The sequence below is a fragment of the Plasmodium chabaudi genome (assembly GCF_900002335.3).
Source record: "Plasmodium chabaudi chabaudi strain AS genome assembly, chromosome: 14".
Classification (NCBI taxonomy): Eukaryota; Apicomplexa; class Aconoidasida; order Haemosporida; family Plasmodiidae; genus Plasmodium; species Plasmodium chabaudi.
The window spans coordinates 1,937,798-1,955,262 of record NC_030114.2 but is presented as its reverse complement, the minus strand read 5'-3'; the positions used below and the strand labels follow the sequence as shown (position 1 = coordinate 1,955,262).

General features: G+C 24.3%; 4 protein-coding genes across 4 annotated transcripts; 2 read left to right on the top strand and 2 right to left on the bottom strand.

The window, feature by feature from the left end:
* Positions 1-76: 76 nt before the first annotated feature.
* Positions 77-952, bottom strand: PCHAS_1452900 (vesicle transport v-SNARE protein VTI1, putative; the record flags this gene model as incomplete). Its single annotated transcript, XM_736829.2, has 1 exon — positions 77-952. One exon carries the CDS (start codon positions 950-952, stop codon positions 77-79), a length of 876 nt encoding a protein of 291 aa, XP_741922.2.
* Positions 953-2,239: 1,287 nt separating this feature from the next.
* PCHAS_1452800 (pre-mRNA-splicing factor SYF1, putative) lies at positions 2,240-5,533 on the top strand (the record flags this gene model as incomplete). Its single annotated transcript, XM_016799794.1, has 5 exons — positions 2,240-4,579; positions 4,708-4,782; positions 4,881-5,006; positions 5,183-5,271; positions 5,404-5,533. The coding sequence occupies 5 exons, from the start codon at positions 2,240-2,242 to the stop codon at positions 5,531-5,533; spliced, it is 2,760 nt and encodes a 919-aa protein (XP_016655038.1).
* A 1,014-nt stretch (positions 5,534-6,547) lies between these two features.
* PCHAS_1452700 (conserved Plasmodium protein, unknown function) lies at positions 6,548-14,037 on the top strand (the record flags this gene model as incomplete). Its single annotated transcript, XM_016799793.1, has 14 exons — positions 6,548-7,576; positions 7,840-8,094; positions 8,241-8,348; positions 8,513-8,663; positions 8,787-8,929; positions 9,077-9,166; positions 9,265-9,399; positions 9,549-9,921; positions 10,081-10,327; positions 10,475-12,422; positions 12,550-13,249; positions 13,366-13,525; positions 13,626-13,707; positions 13,834-14,037. 14 exons carry the CDS (start codon positions 6,548-6,550, stop codon positions 14,035-14,037), a joined length of 5,625 nt encoding a protein of 1,874 aa, XP_016655037.1.
* A 568-nt stretch (positions 14,038-14,605) lies between these two features.
* PCHAS_1452600 (ATP synthase subunit beta, mitochondrial, putative) lies at positions 14,606-16,207 on the bottom strand (the record flags this gene model as incomplete). The annotated part of the gene is made up of 1 exon (XM_733729.2): positions 14,606-16,207. The coding sequence occupies one exon, from the start codon at positions 16,205-16,207 to the stop codon at positions 14,606-14,608; it is 1,602 nt and encodes a 533-aa protein (XP_738822.2).
* Between the last annotated feature and the right edge of the window lie 1,258 nt (positions 16,208-17,465).

The following is a 17,465-nucleotide window of genomic DNA, read 5'->3' as shown; positions in this document are numbered from 1 at the left end:
TGTACACAGCTAGCTATATTTTTTTTTTTTTTTTTTTTTTTTAGCTGTATTATAGATATGTCGAGAAATTATATGGCTATTCTTCGTTTATGGTACTATTATCAGTTGCTGTGTTTTCATTATTTTTTTCGATTTTATTTGTATCACTTTGTTCATTTTGAATATTATTGTCTAAATTGTTTACTGCCATATTTGTCTGGTTTAAGTTTGGTAAATTACTTATATGGTTATATGGCTCATTTTGTATATTAACATTATTAATATCGTGAATAAGATTATTATTTTGTGTAGCTGGATTAACTGTGTTTGATACATATCGATTATATTTTACAATTGTAACAAAAGAAAATGTTAAAAAGATAAATATATATATAATATACAATCTATATTTATTAAATAAGTCTTTATTTTTTAAACTTTTCATAATATTTTTAGCAATATCTAATTTATCGGTAACAAAAGAAATATTTGAAATATTTTTTTTTAGAGATTCCTTTTGTTTATTTAATAATCTCATAACATCATTACTAATATATTCTGAATTGTCTAATAATATTTTTGATTGATTAATATATACATCCCCTTTTTCTAATATGTCTATATCAGTAAGAAGAAATGCTCTATCATCATCAAAATTATTATTAACATTTTTTTTTGGCAAATTATTTTCTAAAAATTCATCTTTATATTTTTTTAATTTATATTTATATTCTGTTATTTTTGTATGTATTTCATTTAATTCATTTTGTCGATCACCAATTATTGAATTTGTTTCTACTTCCAATTGCATGCGTTTAAACATGCTTTCAGCACTGTTTACTGCCTTTTCATAAATGTTTAATAATTTATTTTGATCTGAATTGTTATCTTTTATAATTTTCTCAGTGTAATTCACTGTTTTCATATATTCATAGCAATTGTTTTTATAATCATTATATAATGAGTCCGACATTTTTACGTTAAACAATTTTTACAATTACAAGAATTAAAAAAGGAAAGGTGATACCTTTATATATCCACTTTGTGTGTATACCTTTTTGATATATGACTAAGTTTATATACGATGTGTGTTTTGAAAAATCGAATGATAATGTCTGGCGTCTTGAATTTGAAAAACAAAATGAATATCAAATGATTAGATATATGCGGAATTTGACGTTATCTCGAAAGGACACTAACTATTTTTTCTTTCGCTTTTACGTTTTGTTTGGGTTTGTATACAATGTGAATGCTCCATGTGTTTGTGTATAAAACTTCCCTTTCGATATTATTCATAAAATATTTGAAAAAATTAAGATATATAAAAAAAATAAAAATATAATAACGAGCAAATAATCAAACGAACAAACTAAAAATATAATTTTTTTTACAATTATTATTTTGCGTGTATTTTATTCCATATTTTGTTAAAAATATTAAGTCATGGAAAATTAATCACATATATTAATTTTTTTTTTTAATATATTAAAAACTGTATTTTTCCTTTTCCCACAAATAAAAAAATATACATACACAAATGTATTCCGTAAAAATGGCAAAATAAAATTAAAAAAAGAATGATAAGAAAAAGTATAATTTTTTTTTTTTTATATGGGAGGAAAATAGTATTCTACTGTAAATTGGCGTATATATATATGCATAGCAATTCATACCGTTTTGTAAATTCTCAAAAAAAAAAAAAAAAACTTTTCTAACGGAACTATATGCTTAAAAATAAAAGTTAAAATGGAAAAACAAAGGTAACAAATTATTAACAAATTAGAGTATTATTAATGGTACTACAAAATATAGCTTATATTATCATATTTCAAAATATTTCAAATAGTAATGACAATAATAATCGATTATGGATTTTATTAAAATGAGAAAACAGTTTGTGGTGAAATTAAACAAAATATTCCAACCTAGTATTTAAAAATTTTGTTATATTTTATCTACGCATTTATTCAATAATTTACTTATCCCTAATTATTTATGCATATACCCATAAGAAGGCAAAAAAAAAATAAATATATACCCCCACAAAAGGAACAATATTTTTAAAAATAAGTATACCTCTCGATCGTATATATATGTACAGGAATATCAAACCATAGTTTATGTATACCCATCAGAAAAATCAAAATGAATGACATAAAATAGGTAAATATATAAATATAAGGGATACAAACATATATATATGTATACTTGATATTTTTGGTGAGCATTTTTGAATATAATCCGATTTTATCAATTCAAAATGAACGAATTAGGAAATGTATATGATTGTGATTTGCTTTTTAATGATGATGATAGAACTTTGGAGGGAGATGGAAATAATTGTGAAGATACAGTAGCATGGGCTAATGAGGAAAATGAAAGCTACTTGAAAAATATCGACTTTGATATAAAAAATAATATGGACAAAATATCAACACAATACTTATTTTTATATATAAACACATATAAAGAAAAGAATATAAAAAATACAAAAAAATTATATAATTTAAAATTTTATGATATACATTTGAGAAAAGATGAATACCCTCTGTTGGAAACGGAACATAATATTGTAGAGTATTGTATTAATGAATTGATAAATAAAGAAAATGAAAAAAACGAATTTGATAGTTTACAAAAGAATGATAACAATAGTAATGACACGGATGAAGAACATAAATATTATTTACTAAAAATTTATGAAACAATTTTAAAACATTTTCCTTACAGCTTTAAAATATGGTATCATTATATAAAGGATAGTATTGAAATGATTAGTGATATATATTATAATAATAAAAAAGAATATGAAAAAATAAATAATATTTTTGAAAATTGTCTTTTATATTTATATAATTTTAAAAGTATATATATTATGTATATACAATTTTTATATATTCAAAGAAATGTAAAAAAAATAAGAGAAGTTTTTAATAAGTCTTTACAAAATATATGTCTAAATCAACATGAAGATATATGGAATTATCAATTAAAATTTATATCAAAAATAGATAGTAAATTAATTAATTATGAATATATAAAAAGATATGTCACAATTTATCCTGAACAAGTCATATTTTTATTTAATCATTATATTAAATATAAAATGCATAAACAAGCTTTAAGCACATTTTTTTATATATTAAATAATGATGATATAAATTTTGATTTAGGAGATAAAACCAAATATGATTTATATAAAGAAATATTTAATTTAATTAATTCATCAAAAATGTTAAATAATGATGTTATGGAAATTTTAAGAAAAAATCTGGATATTTTTAAAAATTATGAAAATATTACTTCAATATATATTTTGTTGGCTAATAATTTTGTCTATGAAGGAAGATGGAATAAGGCTATGGATATTTATGAAGAGGGAATATCTGAATCATATTCTATTAATGATTTCTCTGTGCTTTTTGATAATTATATAGAAACCTTAAAGGTATTGATAGATCTCAAAATACGAGGTCAGGATGGAAATGCCATCAAGCTAGCCAATAAAACTGATCAAGATGAAGAAACAGATGAAAGTGAAAGTGAAAATGAAATGGATATTTCCGATGATTCTATTATTGATTTATATATGGATAAAATAAATTATTTGTTAGACAAAAGAAAAATATATATTGCAGATATAAAACTTAAAAATAATAAAAATAATGTATATGCATGGTTAAGTAAAATTGATGTTATAGATAATGAAAATGAAAAAATCAATTTATTTAATCAATGTTTAAAATTTTTTAAGGACAATGATTATACTGGAAAATTAAGTGATGTATATATTACTTATGCTTATTATTATTATAACAATAATAATTACAAAGAATCAGTAAATGTTTTTCATAAAGCTATAGAAGATACAAATATAAAAAGCTTAAATGAAATGGCAAATATATTTTGTTCATGGATTGAATTAGAAATTTTAGAAAAAAATTATAATGAAGCATTACAAATTGCTAGATTATCTATTGATTTTAATAAAACTAATAATTTTGATAAAAAGGGATTACAAATAGTTAGTTACAATTCTGATAGGACATCCATTAGGAAGGATAATTCCACTTATGGTTTCCAAAATGTGCAAAATAAATTTAATTTAAAAAATTCTATAAAATTAGTATGTTTAGTATTAGATATGGAAATAAATTATGGAACTGTTGAAACAGCTTTATGTATGTTTGATTTATTATATCATTCTAAAAGTATTACTATTAAAATGGTTTTGTCATTTGCTAATTATTTATATGAACAAAAATATTTTAATGAATGCTTTAAAGTATATGAAAAGGCTATTTCTATTTTCCATTATCCATATTTATACCCAATTTATGTTAATTATATTAATAAATATATTGAAAGGTATAAAGATAAAAATATTTCGTATGTACGCGAATTATTTAAACAAGCCATATATGGAACTGATAATAAAACATATGTCCCTAAAGAATTTTCAAAGTACATTTTTTTAATGTACATTTCGTTTGAAGAAAATTATGGATTTCTGAAAAAATCACTAAGTATTTACAAAGAGGCTATTCCGTTTTTGGAGGAGCAGGATAAAATTAAATTTTACAAAATATTTATTTCGAAGGTAAGGCAATTTGTTGTTTTTTATGACTTGTTCATATTTATTTCGTTCATGTTATTATTTATTTTAGCTAGCTATTTTCCTAATTTTGCACACACACATTGCATAATTTTCGTTTTTTCTATTTTTAGATATCCAAATCGTATGGAATTCACAAAGCTAGAGAAGCATTTGAAGAAGCTATTCAAACGCTAACAGATGATCAAGTAAGTTTATTCGTCTAGCACTTATATATATGTGGGGAAGCATTTTTTTGGAATTTTTTTTAATAATATTTTTTTTCTTTACATTTATTTTATTACAGGCTAGAGAAATTTGTTTGTTGTATATTGATATGGAATACAAGTTAAATGAATATGATCGAGTAAGAGCCCTTTATGTATATACTGCTCAGTTTACAAATCCATTGAAATTCCCCAAATTTTTCCAGGTTAGACTTTTTACATGCCACACTTTTTGAATGTGCTTTATATTATGTTTACATAATAATACATGAACATATGTACATGTGAAAAATAGCTGTACAGGTTTTTTTTTTACTTTAAATAATTTTTTTTAATTATGACATATTACACACACATATTTAATTTGTTTTTTCTGGTATAGGATTGGAGAGAATTTGAGGCATTGTATGGAAATGAACACACATTTAGAGATATGATAAGAATTAAAAGAAGTGTCCGTAGTATGTTTACGTAAGTTTATATAAAAAATAAGACAAATGAAATAAAAATAATGAATAGCTTTTTTAGCTACCCCTATAAAGCTTCAAATATAGGATACCTGAACAATGCATATATTATGATATTTATTTTTTTTTTTTTTAGAAATTCAAATAGTGCTTCATTTAAGGATAAGCATGAAGAAACCGAAGAAGGAAAAATAGAAGATACGAAAAGAAAATTAATGGAAATTATTGAAAATGAAACTGCTGAAAATAAAAAATTAAAAATATAATCGAAAAAATTCATGCGATTATGCTGGAAAACTATGAAAAAGCAGTTGGATAAAAATATAATACATTGTTTAAACAATCTGCTTGGCAGTTTTAAGGCATTTATATATGTGGGTGTATTACCCCTTGTTTCCTCTTTTTGAGTGTCATAATTTGTATTACTAATTTGCAATACCTTCATAGTAATAACATGCATTAAAACATAATTTGTAACAAACAAAAGAAACATATATATATGTATGTTTGTATTATCAAGAATATGACATGTACCCCTTTGTTTTTAAGAATTTTTTTCTCTTTATTTTTATTTCTTTTAAATTAAGTTTATATTTAGTATATATATACTATATTTATTTCTTATTGTTTTTTTGTATTTTTTTAAAATTTTCTCCTTTAAATATAAGTACATTGATTATATATTTAATACGAAAAAAAAATGCTATGAAAAACACATGAATGGATAATCCTATTAAAATGATAAATTAATAAAAAAATATATTTTTTAATTTTGTCCAATTTAAAGAGATAAAAATATTAATTATTATGTAGTGATAATATATTGCGATTTTTTGTTATGATTGATAAGGAGAAAAAATATAAATATTCTGTCTTATTGAAAAATAATTACGGGTAAAAAATTATTCCCTTGAATATGTACATATGTCTATACCCCGCTTAAATTAATTTATATATGCATAATAAAATAATAATTCATATGAGCTTTGAACACATATGAATAGCACTATTATGGTTAGTGGTACGGAATTATATTGGGAAATATATTGAAAAAATTTAAGGAATGAAAAAAAAAAAAAATAAATGTAAGGGCAAAAATAAAGGGTTTATACAAAAATTACGATTTTATGTAAGCCTTTTTTCATGTCTTGCTTGTATTAGCATTCCATATGTGGTAATCCACATCTTGTTATAGTCCATAATATATGGTTTGTAAATTTATTATAAAAAGTAGAAATATAGAGAAAGGGACTTAAAATAATATCATTGAAATAAATAAAATGGAATATACATTCAAATCGTATAAGCATAAGCATTTAATGCTGTTAAAGGAGAAATGGGGAAATGAAATAAGTAAGTATTTATTATATTCATTAAATAATGTTGATACAAGGGTAGGAACAAAACAAAATAATGATAAAGAACCTGATTTATATTTGGTAGAAAATAAAGAAAAATTGAATAGCCCTATTTATGAATTAAACTATTCTAATCTATTTAGCATGATCCAATATTCTTCAATATGCATAACTATTTTTGTAAATGAAAACGAAACGAAGGATAACATTATTGGGATAATCTCGATAGACTATGATTTGTTACCACAGTTTGAAAATGAAGAAAGCGAGTCTTATTTGGGTGATAATAAATTAGAGAACAGTAACTATTTTTATAATGAATTAAGCTTAGATGATTTTTATTATTCTTTATCATTGTACATAAAAAAATATAATATTGTGTCTAATTTGAATAGTAATAATACATTAATTATAAATTTGATAATAACAGATAATAGAAATTATTATGATGATTTATTTTTTTATTTATTTAACGAATTTGAAGATATATTTTTTATTTTAATTTTTTTGAAAACTGAAAATAATATTGAAAATACGGATATATCAAAAAAGGGAATAATAATTGATTTGGATAATTTGACTTATGATAATGTAAAAACCAAATCAAATTTAAAATATAATAAAATATTTATAATAAATAAAAATCTGTTTGTTAATAAAATATATATTCGACCTACAACTAGTTCCGATATATATGATTTACATGAATTATTCAAAAAATATTTATATCAACCTGAAAAAGAATCTAATAATTATTTAGTATATGATATAATTGAAAACAAAACAGAAAATGATATACTAATCAGTATTTTAAATAGTCGAGAAAAAATCGTAGGATTTATTTGGCTAAAGAAAAATATAGACATTAATATCCTTGTTAATTTATATAATCTGAAAAAGTATAATTATCTAATTAAGCAAGACTTGTTTTCTTTGATATCCTCTCACCTCGTATGTTCATATAAGTTCATAATTTGTACATATAGGCAAAGTAGAGAAATAGGCAAAGCAGAGAAATATGCAGTAGAGAAATAAGCCAATCACTTGTCCTATACATCTCCCATTGTAGTTGTTGTAACTTTAATTTGCCATCTCTAAGATAGACATACTACATAGAGAAAGAATGAACATGTGTGTGGTTCACCTTTTTATTGATAATATGCAGAATTTATATTGCTTGAATTAACATTGGGTTATGTTATTTTTCTTTTTAGATTCCTTATAATGATGGAGATAAAAATTTAAACAAAATGAAAAAAAAATATTTATTTGTAGAATTTAAGCAATACATATTAAAGAGTATAAAAATAGAATCTGTTGAAGATTTAGAAAAAAAATACGAGATTGATAATAAAATTATTTATGATTATTTAAGCGAACATTTAATTAAAGATGTAGATTCATATTTCGAATATTTTAAAAATAAAAATTTAAACATAAATAATACCATAAAAAATATATATAACAAAGTAAGTTAGGCACGCTTGAAATTGTAAAGCATATGTTTACACATTTTTATCGACCTTTTTTAATATATGGTTCACAAAAAATGAGCATTCACTTAAGATATGTATAAAGTATGTGCATACATTATTTGCTTCCCCTTTTTCAACAGATGCAGTATGACTACGAAAATTTCAAGAGTGATGGTGAAGGAGGTACTATCAACCTTTTTCAGCTGAACAAGCTAATCAATTTGTATGCCCACATAAGTTTTTCTGATGTATGTAAATCATTAAAAAAGGAAATAAACAAGTGCATAAATATGTAATGTAATGTAATACATTGCATGTGTGAGGTGTCCATTCCTTTTGCCATAATAATCGAATCATTTTGCTTTCCATTTTTTTCCACCTTTTCCACCTGCCCAAAATTGATGGGTGACAGATTTCCAAAGTTAGCAAAACCTTTTATGATAATTTCGAAAAAATAGAGATACTCTATTTTAATTTTAACAATGATAAGACATATAAAAAAATATATGAAAATATAAAAAAAAAGAAAGAGGGGCTAAGATGTGATGACTTATCTGAGAACAGTAAGAAATGAAGAGAAAAAATGCCAGTTATAACTACATATGAAATTATTACGTTTCTATAGCTGTATAGGAAAATTATATAAGCACACAAATATGTTAACCCTTGACACACCCTATTTTTAGATACAAGCAAAATGAACATTATAAAGTTAAGCCACGATAGTGGAGCTAAAAAATCAGAAAGAGAATTCACAAAGATTGTAAATTTGTCATACTATGATATATTTCTTTTGTTGCAAAACATATACCCGGACATTTTCAAAACGGTAAAGCGGGTTTATCTAAACATATGCATTTGTTTTATTTCGTTTGGTTACAATGGATCAATTTATAATTTCATTTTGGAACCTTCATATTAACTTCCCAAAATGTTATCACTAACAATGATAATTTGTTTACAATTTTTCCTTTAGAATGAAATAATACTGTTATTTTTATTTTTGGATTTATATGAAATAATTTTAGTTACTGAATCGACAATATTTGATTGTGTTTCTTTCAAGGTAATAAAAATTTTGAATTTATCATAAACCCCTTTCTAATCTTAAAATGGAAATATTATATCATATATTTTCAATTTTATTTATAATCTTTTTGATAGACATATTTAGATGAACTGATAAATATAAACAAGAATTATTTTATATACAAATATAAACATATAGACTGGTTATCTAACTTATGTGACAGTGAAAAGAATGCCTATTCCTTAAATTTGTTCGTTTTAAATGATAAGGTAAGTTGAGAAATGAGTAATACCAACGATTTTGCTTTGTTCCACTCTAGCAGTTGTAGAAGTAGTTGTAGAAATAGTTAAAGTATTGGCGTGCCTTTCTCAAGTTGCTGCTTCACTTGCTCGATTTTCTTCCACTTTGACAATCGCAGTATTACAGTAATTCAAAGGACATTTTGCTAAAAATTGAAAAAATATTTTTTAAAGAAGTTGATTATATAATTGCTACAAACAATGAGCGAGGATATATTCCCTTCATTTTGAACTACTTTAATCGGATTAAGAAAAAGAAAAAAGCAAATACTTTAGAATCATTATATATACTAAATAAGTATACTTTATTTTTATCACCATCAACGGATTATATGAAAATAAGTGATATAGAGGATGTTCAAAGCTTTCTTAAAAATTGTGACTTTGATAAGAAGAATGAAATATTTCAAACAATTTTATCTCTAAAAGAATATTGCAAAAGTAGACTGGACAATGATAAAACTATCTATTCATCAGACGAGCACATTTGGGGTAAGCAAAGGCAGGAAAATATGTAGAAAAAAAATTGAAAAAATCTAAGAGCAGTTATATGTACATATCGAAAAGTCGACAACCTTTTACAATCCAATATGGAACATACTTCTACACATTTTCTAAATATTTATTAACTACTTTTCCTTCATTTTATAGAGCTAAACTTTTATCGAGAACAAAATTATTACATATTTGTTAGTCGGTCTGGAAACACCATAATTAATGTGACATCAGGGCGGATATTGAACAATCTCGATTTTTATTATAAAAACAAAATTTATGATTTTAAAAATATTATAGTTCAAAATGAAAACAAAAATACAAAGCATTTTTTGATGTCTTTTTTTTCCTCAATCATAATTTTCAAATATTATGACAAAGCCGTTATTCACAACATTTTACGGTAAGGCATGCAAATTGTAAATCCAAACTGTAAATCCAAACTGTACATCCAAAATGGTGGTAGTCACGTCATTGGTTTGAAGTGCATACATTTTTCATGTCTTATTTTTCATTTTTCATTTTATTTTCATTTTCATGCCTGGCGAAGACTGACGAAGGCGTGCTCATGCCACGTCGAAATGGACGACAACAAATTTCGAGACGTGTATAAGCACTTTAAAATATTGAGAAAAAAAAACAACAAAATAAGTATACTTAAAAAAAAGAAAATTTGTGATAGTATAAAATGTATGGAAGTAGGTGAAGAAGGAAAAAAGAAAAATAAATATCTAATTATAACAAAACAGATGTGTTCCCAAAAAAGTGTAAATATAGATAATAATTTGGTTTTTTGGGGGTTGAATGATTTATGTTTATGTATATTATATAAAATTCTTAAAAATAATGAATATATTTTTAATAATATTATTTTAATAATTAGATATAAAAATAAATATTTATGTAAAAATGCAATTGATAAATATAATAATATAAAAAATATAAGTCTTGATCGATTAACTATTTATAATAAATTAAAAAATATTATGACTAACGATAGAATAAAAATAATTTACGATAATGTTTATAGTATTGATAGAGGAAATAAAAAACTTGAATTATCTCAAAAGAAATGGATACATTATGATTATCTATTTTTATGTTTTGACAAGGAAGATATAACAACCTATTCCTTTAATATAGACAGTTATCAAATTGGAAAGAAAAAAAACTTTAACTTTTTAGAACAATCTCATCACTTGCATGGTAAAAATGGGAAGCTTGACTTTCTGGTTAAGGCCAAGGACTATGAAAAATATGAAGATGAGGAGAACGAAGAAAATGGCGAACAGTTAGACAAAGATAGAGACGGACAGGTAGAGATAAACAAAGCTACGAAAAAATACAGAAAAAAAAAAAATGAAAAAGGGTATGAAAGTTATAGAGACAATGATGATGAATTGGAGGATGACAAAGAAAAGGAAAATTATGAATCCTCTGAAAGTTCTGATACCTATGATGAGTGGACTGAACAGAAAAATAAAACATTTCACACCACTGAAGATGGCGAAATAAACAATGAAATTTGTAAAAATCAAAGAATAAAAAATTCTGATAAATATAAAGGAAACGACCCTGAAATGGCTGTAAAAAATGAATGCAAAAAGGACTGTTCTACAGAGGATTACACAAACTATTCAACTCCACCATCAAGTTGTTTCGATACTAGTGAAGAGAGCAGTGCCAGTGTTAAAGATATATCAAATAATGGGAAACAAACAAAAAATTTAGAACAAGAGAATGATGAAATAAAGAAAGAGGAAGAAAAAAAAAACAAATCAAAAAAAAATAAACGTTCAATTAATGGCGTATTTAGTATTAGTGATCCTATGATTGAAAAATATTTTGATGAAAAAAGTGAATATATGAAAATTGTAAAAAGTTGTGTTAATTATATTGTTATATATAGTAACAATTTAGATATTTTAAGTATGGTTAATTTTTTTTTAAAAAATAAGATAAGCACATATAAGCTAATTATTATTTGTCCATATAGCTGTAATAAATGTGATAGAGAAATGAAAAGAGACAATAAACAAAATGAAGGAGGAAATATAAAAGATTATATTTTCAAAGAACGAGGATATTATAAAAATAAAGAAAATTTAAAAAATAATTATTTATTTTTAAATAAGACAAATTATAGTAATAATTATTATCATAAAAATTATGTATTAAAAAATATAAAATATGTATTAAATAAAATATTCTTTTTATTTCATCTTTTAAAAATACGAATAATTTATGGAAAAATTATTGCAATTAAAAAAAATAAAGATAATAAACTAAAAAATATTATTGTTCATTTTTGTAAACATAAAAAAACAGATCAATCATTTATTAATTCAAAAAACCAGCTTTTAAAAAATGTTATATTACTACCATGTCAAATACTTTTATCTTCCTACAATTTTGATATGAGTAATCATCTTAATTATATTCTTAGAAAGTCATCAATAGTTTATAATAAAAAAATATGTCTTAATCATAATTTTCAGGTAAGCTAGCCAATATCATTACTCACCATTTTGTATTTCACACATGTGTAGACATTACGTGGTTGTCCTTTTATTTTTGTTCATGCTTATACATTACACTTGTCTTTTCTTTTCCTACACACTCTAGACGAATGACAAGTTTATCTTTAGTGGAGGAGATCTGTGTGCATTTTCAAACAAATACAGGATTAACAAAAACAGCGAATTAAATCATGAATATTACAATAGTGTCGAAATTGGAAAGTTGGCTAGTAGACAAATTTTAAAAATAGTTATAGACAAATGTAGAATACCCTATAATGTACTTAAATTGAAAAATAAAAATAAGCAAATAGAGAAATGTGAAAAAAATAGTATAAGTAGAACAAAAGAGAATAACATATTTGAGGCTGATAAAAACTTTATAGAAGAAATACAAGACAAAGAAAATAATTGTGATGATATCTTTTACCATTATAAGAAGTTAAAAGTTTTTGAAAAACCATTTGTTTATTTTAATAAACTTCCTTGTGATTTTTATTTTTATTACTTTCAAGCTTCAAATGGTGATTTATGTAAATATAATAATTTGCTAGCACCACAAACTGGAGAAGAAAATATCAAGCCAAATAATAATGACAAAAATGATAATCCTGAAGAATTAAAAAAAATATATAATAATGCATTTTGTACTGATACCTTAAAAATAACCATAAAAAATGAACCAGAATTAAATGAAAGATTTAATGTAAAATATTTTGATATATCAAAAAATATACATGCTCAAGGGTACTACTGCCGAATTACAACAAACTCGCTAAACATGATAAACTCGTTTACTTATTTAGGTAAAAAAAATAAAAAAAAAAAAAAAAAAAAAAAGACATAATAGCTAGCTACTGAAAAATATAGCATTCATAGCTAGTTCACACATTTTGTATTTTTTCGACGTGTATTATTTTAGGACGAGAAAAACTAAACTTTTACAATTTGAGTAATCTTTGTAATTTGTCTATAAATTATTTTTACACGATTGTTAAAAAAATAAAAAATTGTACTTCCCCCAATTATGATATACTTAGCATGATGAATGAAGAGAGAGACCAATTTATTTTTTACTACAAGTATGTTAAACAATTTGGGTTGAAAAAGAGAATATGTCGACATAATTCATTTCACAATGTGTACTACATTATGCTCGCTTATATTTTATGGCCTTTTCAGATTTCAAGAATATAAAACTAAACTAAAAGAAAAAATAATTAACACACCACAGATGAAAAATTCCATACAGCTGTTGATCAAGGTATTTACAATTTACAGCCCCAAGTGTTCTTTATATTTTTCTGAATAACATACCATACAACCTTTTTATTATTAGCATGGTTTATCCAATTCATTACTTCATCTTTCCTTTTGAAACAATGCTTAGGATATTTATGATAAAGACGTATTGAAGAACTATTTCGAAGAGGAAAATATAAATATAGAAAATAACGATGTATGTAAACATATTAAGAAAAATGTACAAATACATTTAACAGAGTATATAAAAAGGAATAGAGATTTATTAAATGGTTATTACATACCTACATCTGATTATTGGCATGCACAATGCTCCCCCCAAAATAACTAACTTAGAAATTGTAGACATGTATAGAGATAAAGAAGTAAAGAGAAAGTATAATGAAAAATAGTTTTATTTATACGAGTTGAAAAAGGTAAGTGTAAAGAGTAGCTTATTTCGTATCCACATGTTCATGCGTTTGTGGATGCATATATATTTTTTCATTTTTCTTAAAACACTAAAGCTGTGAATAATATATAATATATAATAATACTTTTATTTTTTTATTATGGCAATAGTTAGTATATTCTATATCTTTTTATTCAAAAAAAATAAAATAACAATAAAAATTGTCAAATGACATTGACTTAGTGAAATACATATAATACGTGTATGTAAAAAAAAAAAAATTATTCCTTCATGAGAAAACATCTGATTAAGGGAAGCATAAACTTCGCCAAGATGGGGTATGCACTATTTTGTAAACTTCGAAATGAGTGGGACATAAAGGGGTGTTGGGAAAAAAAAATAAAAGAACTTGCACATATGTACATATTTGCAATTTTTTGTGTAAATTTTTGTTTCCCTTTAAGGTTTCCATATTTCTTTTATTTTTCGAATGTTTCTCAAAAATGTTTTACACCTGTTTAGCCATCTCTATTGCTTTTGATTTAACTTCATCCAAACCTCCAACCATGTAAAAAGCCATTTCAGGAAGATCATCACAATTTCCTTTGAGTAATTCAGAAAAACCTTTTATTGTATCTTCAAGTTCTACAAATCTTCCTGGTTTACCTGTAAAAACTTCAGCAACAGCAAAAGGCTGTGATAAAAATCTTTGAACTTTTCGAGCTCTTGCAACAGTTAATTTATCTTGTTCCGATAATTCATCAATACCAAGAATTGCAATAATATCTTGTAATGATTTATAGTCTTGTAAAATTTGTTGAATATTTCTTGCAACTTCATATTGTTCTGCTCCTACAATATCTGGTGTTAACATACGAGATGTCGAATCTAATGGATCGACAGCTGGGTATATTCCTAACTCTGCTATAGATCTTGACAAAACAGTTGTTGCATCTAAATGTGAAAATGTTGTAGCTGGTGCAGGATCTGTTAAATCGTCAGCAGGTACATAAACTGCTTGCACAGATGTGATAGAACCATTTTTTGTGGTTGTAATTCTTTCTTGTAATGCACCTAAATCGGTAGCTAAAGTTGGTTGATATCCGACAGCTGATGGTATACGACCTAATAATGCAGATACTTCAGAACCAGCTTGTGTAAATCTATAAATATTATCTACAAATAATAAAACATCTTGATTTTCTTCATCTCTAAAATATTCAGCAACAGTTAAACCTGTTAGGGCAACTCTTGCACGGGCTCCTGGAGGTTCATTCATTTGTCCATATACTAAAGCGGCTTTTGAACCACTAAAATCATATTCATTATCTTTTATTTTTTTTTTTTTTATAACACCAGTTGTTAACATTTCATGATATAAATCGTTACCTTCTCTTGTTCTTTCACCTACTCCTGCAAAAACAGAATACCCACCATGCTTTTTAGCAACATTATTAATCAATTCCATAATTAGCACCGTTTTTCCGACACCTGCACCTCCAAATAAACCGATTTTCCCACCTTTTGCATATGGTGCAATAAGATCGACAACTTTTATTCCGGTTATTAGTAAAGCAGGTTCTGTACTTTGATCAGTAAATAGTGGTGGATCTCTATGTATGGGTAATAATTTTTTACTTTTAATATCACCACATTCATCAATTGGTTCACCAATCACATTCATAATTCTTCCTAATGTTTCTTTTCCTACAGGAACACTAATTGGAATTCCACAATCAATAACATCTTGTCCTCTAACTAATCCATCAGTAGCATCCATAGCAATTGTTCTAACCACTTTATTACCTAAATGTTGAGCTACTTCAAGTATTAATTTTTTATTATCTAATTCTACTTCTAAAGCATTTAAAATTGCTGGTGGTGTTTTTTGAAATTCTACATCCACAACAGCACCGATGACTTGTGATATTTTCCCAACATTTGCATTTGCTTTTACATTTCCCTTTACATTAGATGAATTAATATTTTTTTTTAAATTAGCATTTTCGGCTGTGCTTAAAAAACGGCGATTTGCTTTTAAGTTTTGTGGACTTATTTGATTTGCAAATTTTTTGGAGCACACGCTCTTTAAAAATCGAAACTTATTCATTGGGACAGGAAAAAATATATATTTAATGTATGATCAGTATTCCTCTTCTTTTCGTTGACGTGATATGGCATAGATCTACAAAAGAAAAGTTAATAAACTTAAGTGTAATTAATGAATTGGCAAGTTTGAAAATATGTAAAATTTTCTGATAATTTTTTTAAGCACAGTTTTTGGGGTTTTATTCTTACTTAAAAGATATGCCTTTACTTAAATGATCATATATACAAAAGGGCACACACTTGTACGTGTATACATATGTATATATATATATATTTGTGTTTGTTTGTGTATACAAACACTTGTTATTTTTTTAATGGGATGTATATATTGTTTGCATTTTTATTTTTCCCATATAGTTCTTTCCCTATGTACTAAGGTATCTATAATAAATTTGCGAAAACAATTTTTTTCTTTTATTTTTCTAATTTGGAAAAATTATATGTACCTAGTATACATCCATATATATAAATACTATTTTCTTTTTTTTAGCGGCAATTATTTTTTTTCCATACTTTTTGTATCCTAACGTGAGTTACATTTATTTTGAAAAAAAATTTATTTCATAACCATACTTAAATATAATCATAACATTAAAATATATGAGCATATGACGAATTATTATTTTTTTTTTCCATATATATATTCCTTTTATCACAATGTGCGACTATACAAAAAAAAAAATATAATATAATAAAAAAAAAGCCAATAAAAATATAGGAGAAACTTAAGCCTAGTATGCATATATACGTTTATGAATACACACATGATAAAAAAAAATGTTAATTGCTTACTTGGGCATTTATTAAATTGCAGAATAATCATATTGACAATGTTTCTTATTTTTTTTTTACTTTATTTTAATAAAACTATCTCTAATAATTTTAATAAAAACAAAAAAAGTTTAGAATAATTATAAACATGCTTTGTTCTTTCACTTAGTTGGAAATAGCTAGTTGAAAATTTATTAAAAAAAAAAAAAAAAAAAATACATTTTCGCTAGCAGAAAAATAATAAAAATATTATTATAAAGTTTGTTAATTTTGTAATATAGTTCTTTTTTATTCTTTGTTTAAAAAATGTGCAACTTGCTTAGTTTCTTTATTTTTGATAAGTCCAGCAAATGTGGGCACAAATAGTATAGATATATGCTATACACATATTTTTATGTATTTTTTTGCCATAACTTTATACGGAAAAAAATAAATATAATAATATAAAAGGAATATAAAGATAACGTTATAAGTGTTTTCGTATTTTT